This window comes from Mustela putorius, unplaced genomic scaffold (genome assembly GCF_011764305.1).
Source record: "Mustela putorius furo isolate JIRA1106 unplaced genomic scaffold, ASM1176430v1.1 tig00003870_pilon_pilon_pilon, whole genome shotgun sequence".
Lineage (NCBI taxonomy): Eukaryota > Metazoa > Chordata > Mammalia > Carnivora > Mustelidae > Mustela > Mustela putorius.
In genome coordinates this window covers 1,719,390-1,734,276 of record NW_025422022.1, presented here as the reverse complement: position 1 = coordinate 1,734,276, position 14,887 = coordinate 1,719,390, and the positions used below count along the sequence as shown (strand labels likewise).

The following is a 14,887-nucleotide window of genomic DNA, read 5'->3' as shown; positions in this document are numbered from 1 at the left end:
GATGACAAACGAGTTATGTACCAGAAGCTTTAAGAATTTATGTAAGATTTGGGTCATAGGGAGTCTTACATCTTTTGACATGAATCTGTGTTGCCAGGAGCACTGAAACATGGTGCCTGGGGTCCTGCTTTGAAAAGCATTCACAGCATTGCAAGCTGAAGTCATGTCTTTGAACACCACGATAGCGCTTTGCCGACCACAGAGGGTGACGGACGTAATTGGCCCAAACACCAACAGCCTCTGGATCACTGACTGAAGGTCTTCCGTGGGTTGCATGTTCTTCTTCAACCACCTAGCAAGGGAACAAATGGAGCAGTAGTAGTATTAGAAAAGAAATTACAATCTTAGTCCCATGTTTTTCCCCATAACTTAATAGAAAGGCAAGAAGGGAAGATGGGGCTATTTCACTGGAAATAAAAGCAGTGATCCGGATCAGCTATTATGTAATTATGTTTGACATAGTTCTGGTCCAATGTGGTATATTATGAAAGGCATACCTACAAACTCCCTTAACCATCCTTGTAAGGTCCTGTTTTGATTAGTGCCAGATCTATTGAGAAGGACAAGGGCGTAATTCCAGTGACTGCCAAACTGGCATGAAATATTTTGCTCTCCTAAATACCCTCATTTCTACAGAAGCCAAACATCTACAGCAAACCAGTGAATGTCCAACAAAGAAAATATACATTGAAAATTGTACGACACTGTGTGGTGGTCTGTCTTGGCCTTGCCCCACCCGCTACCCTGCATGGTGTGGTTGGAAGCAATGCACCTAATTTCTAGCTCCCTGCCTTGGGATGGAAGGAACAGACTGAACTTTGTTTGTAACCTTCTGGGCTGTGTGGGGGCTGCCTGAGGGACTGTTTGCTGTCTTGCCTGGCTCACAGTTCAGGAGGAAAAGGTTGGTGTAGTCTGGATGGGAGTCAAGAACCCCAAGAAGCAGTGGCATGCAATGAAACATGAAAGGTACAGCTGACTGCATACCCTCCAATGTGGGGAGGGAAATCACAGCAAAGGAATCATATAGAGCTCTTAAGGCCCTGACAAGAAGCTGGAGACTCTAGACATTGAAAGCAGCTGAGGAAAAATTAAAAACAAACAAAAAAACCTAAAACAAACAAACATACAGGCCTAGACAGGAAGCATGCCCAGAAAATACCTGAGAAGACCTGGGCTAAGCTGAAGACTCACAGGCCCACTCATGAGAGAAGGTCTACCCATCAGTGGAAGAGGAACTTGTTTTTGCAAAAATGCCCAATTTTCAACAAAGGATTATAAGGTGTGCAAAGAAACAAAAACAACCCACTAGAAGGAGGGAAAATTCTGGAAATATTCCCCCCCCCCCAAAAAAAGTGATCAGATTTACTAGATAAGGACTTCAAAACAAATGTTGAATACCTCAAAAGAGCTAAAGGCAACCATGGACAAAGAACTAAAGGACATCGGGAAAGCAGCACGTGAAGAAAATACAAGTATTGACAAAGGAGGTGCACATTATTATTTTTTTAAACCAAACAAATCCTGGGCTGGAAATTATAATTACTGAATGGAAGAATTCACGAGAGGGGGTTCAACATCAAACTCAAACAAGAAGAAGAAAAATCAGCAAACTTAAAGAGAAGTTGTTTGAAATGATCAAGTTCAAGGAGCTAAAAGAAGAAAGAATGAAGAAAAGCGGATAGAGTCTAAAAGGCTTATGGGACCGACTCCACCAAGCCAACCAATGTACACACAATGGGAGTCTTAGGCAGAGAAGGAGTGAGGTGGGCAAGGAGGAGAGAAAGGGCCAGGGTGGTTATTTGAAAAAAAGATGGCTAAAAAAAAAAAAAAAAAAAAAAGAATGGCTGAATTTGAGGAAAGATGTGAATATACTAATCCAAGAAGTACAATGAACTTTAAGTAGGATCCACACAAAGAGACCTACAGTGAGACATGTTATAATCAGATCTGTCCAAGACAGAGTGGATCTTGAAAGCAGCAAGAGAAAAGCAACTCATCACATAAAGTGATCTCAAAAAAGATCATTAGATTTCTCACCAGAAATCTTATGGTTCAGAAGGCAGTTAGGATGACATATTTAAAATAGTGAGATAACCTACATCTGGCAAACTATACATCTTCAAAGATAAGGAAGAAATTTAAGACATTCCTGCACAAAAACGGGATGTTCATTACCACTACATCTGCCCCCACCAGAAATACTAAATGACGTCCAAGTTGAAATGAAAGGATAGTAACTCAAAGCCACATAAATATATAAAGTTCTCCAGTGAAGGTAAATACATGCACAAATATAAAAATAGTATTTTTATAATTTTGGTTTGCAAATCTACTTTTTCTATAGGATTTAGAAGACAAATGCATAAGATGTAATTTATTTATATCAATGGATATGCAACATATAAAAGTAATATGTAACAAGTAACATTAAGTGGAGGGGTGGAGCAGCAATTGAGTTCAGTTGGTAATAATTAAAGGTACATTGTTATAGATTGTTACAACTACATATGAGATACAGTTAATAATCTAATACAGATTGTTATAACTTTAGGATGTTATTATGTAATGCCCATGGTAACCCCCCCACACACAAATACCCATAGAAGGTACACAGAAATGAAAAGAGAATTAAAATGTGTCAGTATAATAAATTAACTAAACACAAGGGGAAGCAGTAATGCAGGGAATGAGGGAACTATGTAAAACATACAGAAAACAACATGGCAAAAGTAAGTGCTTCCCTATGAATAATTAACTTCAAATGTAAATGGATTGAACTCTCCAAAAACCATAGACTGATAGAATGGATAATAAAACCAGTCAGGATTCAGTTAATATACTGCCTATAAGAGTCTCACTTTTTTTTTTTAATTTTTTTTAAAGATTTTATTTGACAGAGAGATCACAAGTAGGAAAAGCGGCAGGCAGCGGGGGTGGAAGGGAGCAGGCTCAATCCCAGAACCCTGAGACCATGACCTGAGCTGAAGCAGAGGTTTAACCCATTGAGTAACCCAGGTGCCCTAAGTCTCACTTTAGATTTAAGGATGTGCATGGTTCAGAAATGAAAGGATGAAAAAAATATTCCTTACAAATAGTAAGCAAAGGATAATAGGGATGGTTATACTAATATCAGACAAAGGAGTCTAAAAAACTTATAAATAAGAGATAAAGACATGATAGCAAAGGGGTTAATACAGCAAGAAGATATAACAATCATAAACATTTACATGTCAAATATTGGACCTCCAATATGGAATAATATATAACATAATTATACACACACACACACTGTGTGGCATGGCATAAGGACAGACCCATAAACAATGGACTAGAACAAATCTTTGCATATGTGGTCAAATGTTGGGTTTTTTTTTTTTAAAGATTTTATTTATTTATTTGACAGACAGAGATCACAAGTAGGTAGAGAGGCAGGAGAGAGAGGAGGAAGCAGGCTCCCCACTGAGCAGAGAGCCCGATGCGGGACTCGATCCCAGGACCCTGAGATCATGACCTGAGCTGAAGGCAGAGGCTTAACCCACTGAGCCACCCAGGTGCCCTTATTTTTTATTTTTTTTCAAATGTTTTTGATGATCAAATGATTTGACAAGGGTGCCAAGACCATTCAACAGGGAAAGGATGACATTTTCAGTAAATGGTGGGGGGTTTTTGTTTGGATAAAACACTGGGTTATATACAGACAATGGAATATTGAGCCTTTAGAAGGAAGGAACTTCTGACATAGGCTTCAATATGGATGAACGTTGAAAACATGCAAGTGAAATAAGGCAGACACAAAAGGACAAATGCTGTATGGTTTTACTTATTGAGGGGTCTAGATTAGGCAAATCCATAGAGACAAAAAGTAAAATAATGTTTGCCAGATGCTGGAGGGATGAGAGAATAGGAAGTCAGTGTTCAGTGGGGACAGAGTTTCACTCTGGGAAGATGAAAAATTTCTGGAAATGGACAATGATGGTTTACACAACAATGTGCATGTACTTAATGCCACTGAACTGTACACATTTTAAAAATGGGGAAAATAGGAAATTTTATGTTGTGTACATTCTTCCGTGATAATATTTTTAAAAACAATTCACCATATTAATAGTAAAGATAAATACTATCAACTTGATGGATAGAGAGAAAGCTTTTGTATCCATTATGATAAAAACTAAGCAAACCAGCCACAATCACGAATTTCTTCAAACTGATTAAAAGTAACCTGCAAAAACCAACAGCCAACAAAATAATTATTTTCCCCTAATGTGAAGAACAAGTAAAGGATGCCTGCTTTTATGAGTCCTAACTTTTTTAAGGAAAGCCAATGAATGTTCATAGAAGAGAAAGTGAAAAAATATATCATTTCTTATGTTCTAACAATCAAGCTATCTTTTCAGAAGCCAAACAAACTAGGATGTAAATTAAAATATATTAGTTCATGTCAAGACATTATGGCCTGAAATTGAGGTGTATAAACTTCCCACGATTGTGAAATTGCTTTTTTCTCTTTTATAGGCCTCTAAAGTATGGTTAAATAATCTTAAGTCATCAGGAATCATCACTTAAAATAACTTATACCCTTAATCTAGATATAAATTTAGTTCCTTGTATTGTCCAAGGAGAAAATACCACTGTTCTAATTTTTTTTATAACATATCTTTTTTGAAGGTGGATTTTTTTTTAAAGATTTTATTTATTTATTTGTAAGAGAGAGAGAGAGTGAGAGCGAGCACAGGCAGACAGAGTGGAAGGCAGAGTCAGAGGGAGAAGCAGGCTCCCTGCGGAGCAAGTAGCCCGATGTGGGACTCGATCCCAGGACGCTGGGATCATGACCTGAGCCGAAGGCAGCTGCTTAACCAACTGAGCCACCCAGGCGTCCCTTGAAGGTGGATTTTTAAGTCAAATTGTCAAGTTATGCCACTGAGAATACTAGGGTACAAAAATAGACAAGGAAATTATTTCCATAGAACAATGACCACAGTAGGAGTGTCTACTACAGGCAAATTCATGAGCTGGATGTCTCTGCCTGGGTCTGTCACCCTCAAAGCAGAGAGAACTCTGTCTTTATAGCAAATTACATATTTCTCCTGTCAGCCTGGCAACATGTTTTGAATACCCACTAAGGACTAACTAGAAATCCTTTATTAGGTATTGTACAGCAACACGTACAGCAATACTAAAGAAACAAATATGGAGACATCATCTGTCTGGCATAATTACTGAAGCAAGCAGACCAACAAAGATAATTTGCCAAGGAACCAAAGCTTATAACTTGCTTTTTTCTTTTTTTTCTTTCTTTCTTTCTTTTTTTTTTCTTTCTAGAGAGAGAGTGCGTGTGCAGGAACCGGGGGGGAGGCAGAGGGAGAGGGAGAGCGAGCTCCACAGCCAGCACAGAGCCAGACATGGGGCTCGATCCCAGGGCCCCAAGACTATGACCCCGGCCAGACTCAAGAGTCAGATGCTGAACGTTGGTTCAGTCACCCAGGTGCCCCAAAGCTTATAACTTCAAATGTCAGGCAATTCCACATCCCCACTGTTAACACCTGGTCTGATGCTCCCCACCCCTCAACTGCTACCACCCTCGCTCCCCAACAGGCCAGGGAGGTTTCGGATCAGATCTTGTCAGCCCTCTTTTGAAGACCCTGAAATGGCTCCCATTTCTGTCCATGTAAAATCTGGCAGAGGACAGACCAAGTCAAGCTATTAAAGCTACTGGATCCTGGGCCCTTGGGCATGCTAGGGATGAGCTCCTGCTTCCTGACTCATGCAGCATAAAAGGGCCATAGCTCAGTGTTGGGTCCCTCTCCAAGAATCCCATTCCAGTCCTGCTAGATCTCTGCTCACCAACCTGCAATGCAATGGCTCTTGGGGGACACACACCCACTCCTGTGTCCCTGAGTTTTCTCTGACTGAAGACTCCTCCAGACACTTGGCTGTGTGAAAATGGGGCTTATGTGCTTTAATAGCCATACTTGCTCTCAAGCCTATCATGTATCTCAAAGACCACATTAAGTCATTTATTTAGCTCAGGCATAAATAGAGTCTGTGGTCACCCTGTATATCTCTAAATATGTCGGCAGCAGACAAAAATTAGACACCTACCTGACAGCTATGGTAGACATTGGAGGTACCTCCAAGTTTTTATTCCACAAGTAGCATTTCTTCCACCCGCGATTTGAGTTGTTGATGGATTTCCTTTTCCACAGGGGCATGCTACTTGGCTTCGGGGTCACATTAATCTCTTTTGGGAACTGGTGTCTTGCTAAGATCCTTTCTAAGCCAGAGAATTCAGAATTCTGACCTAGTAATAGAAGAAACATTTACTATGATTCAGCGTGCCTTTCCATGTTTGCATAGCAAGAGTAACATGGCACTCATTTGAGAAAGAGTATTTATGCTACTTCATAATTACTATTGAACTGCCATGCCTTCACTGCAAAAGCATTACTGAGCTCCACTTAGACCCGAGCCTGGTCCTGGACATCTAATAGACTGCAGAGCAAATGAATGAGTGAATGAACATACAAACCAGCACGAATACTGAAGTCTATTTAAACAATTTGTGCCTGATTCTCAAATTAATGACAATTGATTGCACAATTATTTCTATCTTCGGAGATGTTAACCACACTCTGCATTTACATCCATGCATGGCTTCATGTTGACCTCATTTGGCCCCTAACCAAATGCTCCTCTCATGGGACCAAGAGCTTGTGCCAGAATGTGATTCAATACCCTGAATCCTTCATCAAGACAGCCCTGTTACCAAAAGGAAGGGAAGGGAAAGGAGTCAGTAGAACTACAATATGGATTTAGTGACATAACCGACTTATACTGTAGTGTAAGCTTTTTCTTTGCAAACTGGTAATGATCAGAGGATCAACAGTCAGTGTTCAGGCTGCTTTGTGCATGGCTCTGCAATCCATCTGGGTGTATGAGAAACTAAGACACTGTCATCAACCTAACGCAGGAAGAGGAGTTGAGCCCCGGGGATTCAGGAAATACTGAATGCATTTTCAATGATAAAATTGCATTTTAATTACAATAGAAATTAGATCAGAACTCGTCCAGCCTCCCTTGTTTCTCAGACTGAACCACTGATCGTCTCTACTGGACAGGGTAATTGGCACAGACGCCAACGAACCAAGAATTAAACCACGGGGCCATAGCTCGGCAATCTGACTAAATGATGTCATGATTAATAGATTGACCCTTAGAGGCCTGAAAATCCTTCCAAGTGAGTCAAAAACAGGGCTGGAATCTGGGGCTCCTGCCCAGTGGTCTCAAGCCTGGCCCAGACAGCTTCTACCTACTACTCTTAGAAGTAGTATATTAGCTCAGGACCCTCAGCAGGGCACCCAGAAGCTCTCCCAGGCATTGGAATCATAGGAAGAACATATGTTCTGCTTTGGTTGTCAGAATTTCAAAGCTGAAGTTACTATTAAACTGAACTAATTAACCCAGTTCAGGTCTTCGATGCCTCAAGAAATTATTGGAGGAGGTGGCTCAGTCAGAAGACCATGGTCTTGGGGTCAAAAGTTTGAGCCCTGTGTTGGGTGTAGAGATCACTTAAATAAATAAAACTTAATTAAAATAGAAATTATTGGAAGTATAATAATATTGAATATCAATTTATAGTGACATTTTAGGTATATTGGACTGTGAGCTACTTGGGTGGTTTTGTATGATAAGGGCAATACATGTGAGATGGGCAGATGGATAGACAGAAGAATGGGTGGAGGAATTAGTAATCACAAAACAAATCAGCATAGATCAGGTACATAAGTACCTGAGGCAAGTACACAAGCCAGTGTGTGTGTGTGTGCGTGTGTGTATTTACCAGAGGCAGTAAAAATAAGTAACTTAGAACTTCAGGCTTTAAAATGATTTGTTGCTTTCAGATATCTTAATTGTCTTCTCCAGTCTACACACGGAAGTCATGGATTTGGTGGCCCTCGGTGGCTGGCCAGACTGTGAACAACGTATGTGTGCGCGTGCACACATACACACACATGCACACACTGCTTCAAGAGCTGCCCAACTGGTCTCCTTCCCCAGCCCACTCACTCTTTTGGAAACCACTCTTCCCACCTGCCTCGTCCTTCCCTATATCCAGTTAAGCAGCCTCCTGAAGCATCTGGGCTCGGGGGTGTGGGGAGCAGTGAATTAGCTAAGAGAGTCATCTTCTTAAGCATTAAAAACAACATACAAAAGCCTTAAACTTCTGCCCACTTTCTACTTTTTGGTTTGGTGCCAGTCATTGAAACATTGGTTTGGACAGTCTTTAAAAAACATCATAGAACAAGGAGGCGGAGTCAAGATAGCGGAGAAGTAGCAGGCTGAGACTACTTCAGCTAGCCGGAGATCAGCTAGATAGCTTATCTAAAGATTGCAAACACCTGAAAATCCATCGGCAGATCGAAGAGAAGAAGAACAGCAATTCTGGAAACAGAAAAACAACCACTTTCTGAAAGGTAGGACCGGCGGAGAAGTGAATCCAAAGCGTCGACGGGGAGGGGCCGGCTCCCGGCAAGCGGCGGAGCAACCGCGCACAAAATCAGGACTTTTAAAAGTCTGTTCTGCTGAGGGACATCACTCCAGAGGCTACCCGGGGCAAAGCCCACACGGGGTCAGCGTGGCCTCAGGTCCCGCAGGGTCACAGAAGAATCGGGGGTGTCTGAGTGTCGCAGAGCTTGCGGGTATTGGAACGGGAAAGCCGGCTACAGAGACAGAGCCGACAGTAAGCTCGCAGCTGGGGGTGACCTTGAACCGGTCGCAGGCTCGGTGAGCTCGGAGCACGGCCGGAGGTCAGGCAGATGGGAGTAACTGGGCGCGGTTCTCTGAGCGCACACTGAGGAGTGAGGCCCTGGGCTCTCGGCTCCTCCGGGCTGGAGACCAGGAGGCTGCCATTTGTATTCCCGTCCTCCGGAACTCTACAGAAAGTGCTCAGGGAACAAAAGCTCCTGAAAGCAAACCCAAGCGGATTACTCACCCCAGCCCCAGGTAAGGGCAGTGTAATTCCGCCTGGGGCAGACACTTGAGAATCACTACAACAGGCCCCTCCCCCAGAAGATCAACAAGAAATCCAGCCGAGACCAAGTTCACCTACCAAGGAGTGCGGTTTCAATACCAAGGAGAGCAGCAGAATTCTAGAGGAGGAGAAAGCAAAGCACGGAACTCATGGCTTTTTCCCTGTGATTTTTTTTTAGTCTTGCAGTTAATTTAATTTTTTTCTTTTTCATTTTTTATTTTTTTTCCTCGCCTTCTGGTAAATTGTTTTTTAACTTTTACCTTTTTCTTTTTTAACTAGTTTATCCAATATATATATATTTTCTTTTTTATATTTTTCTTATTTGTTTTCTTTTTTTTAATTCTTTTCTTTTCTTTTTTGTTTCTTTTTTTCATTTTTTTTTCCTTTCTTCCTTTTTGAACCTCTTTTTATCCCCTTTCTCCCCCCTCACGATTTGGGATCTCTTCTAATTTGGTTAAAGCATATTTTCCTGGGGTTGTTGCCACCCTTTTAGTATTTTACTTGCTCCTTCATATACTCTTATCTGGACAAAATGACAAGATGGAAAAATTCAACACAAAAAAAAAAGAACAAGAGGCAGTACCGAAGGCTAGGGACCTAATCAATACAGACATTGGTAATATGTCAGATCTAGAGTTCAGAATGACAATTCTCAAGGTTCTAGCCGGGCTCGAAAAAGGCATGGAAGATATTAGAGAAACCCTCTCGAGAGATATAAAAGCCCTTTCTGGAGAAATAAAAGAACTAAAATCTAACCAAGTTGAAATCAAAAAAGCTATTAATGAGGTGCAATCAAAAATGGAGGCTCTCATTGCTAGGATAAATGAGGCAGAAGAAAGAATTAGTGATATAGAAGACCAAATGGCAGAGAATAAAGAAGCTGAGCAAAAGAGGGACAAACAGCTACTGGACCACGAGGGGAGAATTCGAGAGATAAGTGACACCATAAGACAAAACAACATTAGAATAATTGGGATTCCAGAAGAAGAAGAAAGAGAGAGGGGAGCAGAAGGTATACTGGAGAGAATTATTGGGGAGAATTTCCCCAATATGGCAAAGGGAACGAGCATCAAAATTCAGGAGGTTCAGAGAACGCCCCTCAAAATCAATAAGAATAGGCCCACACCCCGTCACCTAATAGTAAAATTTACAAGTCTCAGTGACAAAGAGAAAATCCTGAAAGCAGCCCAGGAAAAGAAGTCTGTAACATACAATGGTAAAAATATTAGATTGGCAGCTGACTTATCCACAGAGACCTGGCAGGCCAAAAGAGCTGGCATGATATTTTCAGAGCACTAAATGAGAAAAACATGCAGCCAAGAATACTATATCCAGCTAGGCTATCATTGAAAATAGAAGGAGAGATTAAAAGCTTCCAGGACAAACAAAAACTGAAAGAATTTGCAAACACCAAACCAGCTCTACAGGAAATCTTGAAAGGGGTCCTCTAAGCAAAGAGAGAGCCTACAAGTGGTAGATCAGAAAGGAACAGAGACCATATACAGTAACAGTCACCTTACAGGCAATACAATGGCCCTAAATTCATATCTCTCTATAGTTACCCTGAATGTGAATGGGCTAAATGCCCCTGTCAAAAGACACAGGGTATCAGAATGGATAAAAAAACAAAACCCATCTATATGTTGCCTCCAAGAAACTCATTTTAAGCCCGAAGACACCTGCAGATTTAAAGTGAGGGGGTGGAAAAGAATTTACCATGCTAATGGACATCAGAAGAAAGCAGGAGTGGGAATCCTTATATCAGATCAATTAGATTTTAAGCCAAAGACTATAATAAGAGATGAGGAAGGACACTATATCATACTCAAAGGGTCTGTCCAACAAGAAGATTTAACAATTTTAAATATCTATGCCCCCAACGTGGGAGCAGCCAACTATATAAACCAATCAATAACAAAATCAAAGAAACACATCAACAATAATACAATAATAGTAGGGGACTTTAACACTCCTCTCACTGAAATAGACAGATCATCCAAGCAAAAGATCAGCAAGGAAATAAAGGCCTTAAACGACACACTGGACCAGATGGACATCGCAGATATATTCAGAACATTTCATCCCAAAGCAACAGAATACACATTCTTCTCTAGTGCACATGGAACATTCTCCAGTATAGATCACATCCTCGGTCCTAAATCAGGATTCAACCGGTATCAACAGATTGGGATCATTCCCTGCATATATTCAGACCACAATGCTCTGAAGCTAGAACTCAACCACAAGAGGAAGTTTGGAAAGAACCCAAATACATGGAGACAAAACAGCATCCTTCTAAAGAATGAATGGGTCAACCAGGAAATTAAAGAAGAATTGAAAAAAATCATGGAAACAAATGATAATGAAAATACAATGGTTCAAAATCTGTGGGACACAACAAAGGCAGTCCTGAGAGGAAAATATATAGCGGTACAAGCCTTTCTCAAGAAACAAGAAAGGTCTCAGGTACACAACCTAACCCTACACCTAAAGGAGCTGGAGAAAGAACAAGAAAGAAACCCTAAGCCAAGCAGGAGAAGAGAAATCATAAAGATCAGAGCAGAAATCAATGAAATAGAAACCAAAAGGACAATAGAGCAAATCAACGAAAGTAGGAGCTGGTTCTTTGAAAGAATTAATAAAATTGATAAACCCCTGGCCCGACTTAACAAAAAGAAAAGAGAAAGGACCCAAATAAATAAAATCATGAATGAAAGAGGAGAGATCACAACAAACACCAAAGAAATACAAACTAGTATAAGAACATACTATGAGCAACTCTATGCCAACAAATTTGACAATCTGGAAGAAATGGATGCATTCCTAGAAACATATAAACTACCACAACTGAACCAGGAAGAAGTAGAAAGCCTGAACAGACCCATAACCAGTAAAGAGATTGAAACAGTCATTAAAAATCTCCAAACAAACAAAAGCCCAGGGCCAGACGGCTTCCCGGGGGAATTCTACCAAACATTTAAAGAAGAACTAATTCCTATTCTCCTGAAACTGTTCCAGAAATTAGCAATGGAAGGAAAACTTCCAAACTCATTTTATGAGGCCAGCATCACCTTGATCCCAAAACCAGACAAGGATCCCACCAAAAAAGAGAGCTATAGACCAATATCCTTGATGAACACAGATGCGAAAATACTCAACAAAATACTAGCCAATAGGATTCAACAGTACATTAAAAAGATTATTCACCACGACCAAGTGGGATTTATTCCAGGGCTGCAAGGTTGGTTCAACATCCGCAAATCAGTCAATGTGATACAACACATCAATAAAAGAAAGAACAAGAACCGTATGATACTCTCAATAGATGCTGAAAAAGTATTTGACAAAGTACAGCATCCCTTCCTGATCAAATCTCTTCAAAGTGTAGGGATAGAGGGCACATACCTCAATATCATCAAAGCCATCTATGAAAAACCCACCGCAAATATCATTCTCAATGGAGAAAAACTGAAAGCTTTTCCGCTAAGGTCAGGAACACGGCAGGGATGTCCATTATCACCACTGCTATTCAACATAGTACTAGAGGTCCTAGCCTCAGCAATCAGACAACAAAAGGAAATTAAAGGCATCCAAATCGGCAAAGAAGAAGTCAAATTATCACTCTTCGCAGATGATATGATACTATATGTGGAAAACCCAAAAGACTCCACTCCAAAACTGCTAGAACTTGTACAGGAATTCAGTAAAGTGTCAGGATATAAAATCAATGCATAGAAATCAGTTGCATTTCTCTACACCAACAGCAAGACAGAAGAAAGAGAAATTAAGGAGTCAATCCCATTTACAATTGCACCCAAAACCATAAGATACCTAGGAATAAACCTAACCAAAGAGGCACAGAATCTATACTCAGAAAACTATAAAGTACTCATGAAAGAAATTGAGGAAGACACAAAGAAATGGAAAAATGTTCCATGCTCCTGGATTGGAAGAATAAATATTGTGAAAATGTCTATGCTACCTAAAGCAATCTACACATTTAATGCAATTCCTATCAAAGTACCATCCATCTTTTTCAAAGAAATGGAACAAATAATTCTAAAATTTATATGGAACCAGAAAAGACCTCGAATAGCCAAAGGGATATTGAAAAAGACAGCCAACGTTGGTGGCATCACAATTCCGGACTTCAAGCTCTATTACAAAGCTGTCATCATCAAGACAGCATGGTACTGGCACAAAAACAGACACATAGATCAATGGAACAGAATAGAGAGCCCAGAAATAGACCCTCAACTCTATGGTCAACTAATCTTCGACAAAGCAGGAAAGAATGTCCAATGGAAAAAAGACAGCCTCTTCAATAAATGGTGCTGGGAAAATTGGACAGCCACATGCAGAAAAATTAAATTGGACCATTTCCTTACACCACACACAAAAATACACTCAAAATGGATGAAGGACCTCAATGTGCGAAAGGAATCCATCAAAATCCTTGAGGAGAACACAGGCAGCAACCTTTTCGACCTCAGCCGCAGCAACATCTTCCTAGGAACAACGCCAAAGGCAAGGGAAGCAAGGGCAAAAATGAACTATTGGGATTTCATCAAGATCAAAAGCTTTTGCACAGCAAAGGAAACAGTTAACAAAATCAAAAGACAACTGACAGAATGGGAGAAGATATTTGCAAACGACATATCAGATAAAGGACTAGTGTCCAGAATCTATAAAGAACTTAGCAAACTCAACACCCAAAGAACAAATAATCCAATCAAGAAATGGGCAGAGGACATGAACAGACATTTCTGCAAAGAAGACATCCAGATGGCCAACAGACACATGAAAAAGTGCTCCATATCACTCGGCATCAGGGAAATACAAATCAAAACCACAATGCGATATCACCTCACACCAGTCAGAATGGCTAAAATCAACAAGTCAGGAAATGACAGATGCTGGCGAGGATGCAGAGAAAGGGGAACCCTCCTCCACTGTTGGTGGGAATGCAAGCTGGTGCAGCCACTCTGGAAAACAGCATGGAGGTTCCTCAAAATGTTGAAAATAGAACTGCCCTATGACCCAGCAATTGCACTATTGGGTATTTACCCTAAAGATACAAATGTAGTGATCCAAAGGGACACATGCACCCGAATATTTATAGCAGCAATGTCCACAATAGCCAAACTATGGAAAGAACCTAGATGTCCATCAACAGATGAATGGATCAAGAAGATGTGGTATATATACACAATGGAATACTATGCAGCCATCAAAAGAAATGAAATCTTGCCATTTGCAACAACATGGATGGAACTAGAGCGTATCATGCTTAGCGAAATAAGTCAAGCAGAAAAAGACAACTATCATATGATCTCCCTTATATGAGGAAGTGGTGATGCAACATGGAGGCTTAAGTGGGTAGAAGAATAAATGAAACAAGATGGGATTGGGAGGGAGACAAACCATAAGTGACTCTTAATCTCACAAAACAAACTGAGGGTTGCCGGGGGGAGGGGGTTTGGGAGAAGGGGGTGGGATTATGGACATTGGGGAGGGTATGTGATTTGGTGAGTGTTGTGAAGTGTGTAAACCTGGTGATTCACAGACCTGTACCCCTGGGGATAAAAATATATGTTTATAAAAAATAAAAAATTAAATTTGAGTAAAAAAAAAAAAAAAGCTTTTGCACAGCAAAGGAAACAGTTAACAAAATCAAAAGACAACTGACAGAATGGGAGAAGATATTTGCAAACGACATATCAGATAAAGGACTAGTGTCCAGAATCTATAAAGAACTTAGCAAACTCAACACCCAAAGAACAAATAATCCAATCAAGAAATGGGCAGAGGACATGAACAGACATTTCTGCAAAGAAGACATCCAGATGGCCAACA

At 40.5% G+C, this 14,887-nt stretch overlaps 1 protein-coding gene across 3 annotated transcripts in view; it reads right to left on the bottom strand.

Moving 5' to 3' along the window:
- CUNH6orf201 (chromosome unknown C6orf201 homolog) overlaps positions 1-14,887 on the bottom strand; it is a 37,221-nt gene that overhangs the window by 15,265 nt on the left and 7,069 nt on the right. For all 3 annotated transcript variants that reach the window (XR_199518.3, XM_004753642.3, XM_013056786.2), the window contains exons 2-3: positions 6,103-6,301; positions 70-292 (exon numbers count right to left, since the gene is read on the bottom strand). Coding sequence is in view for 2 of the 3 variants with exons in the window: in XM_004753642.3 (XP_004753699.1) it covers positions 70-292; positions 6,103-6,301 (422 nt within the window). In the remaining variant the exon portion in view is untranslated. The remainder of the gene's footprint in view (positions 1-69; positions 293-6,102; positions 6,302-14,887) is intronic.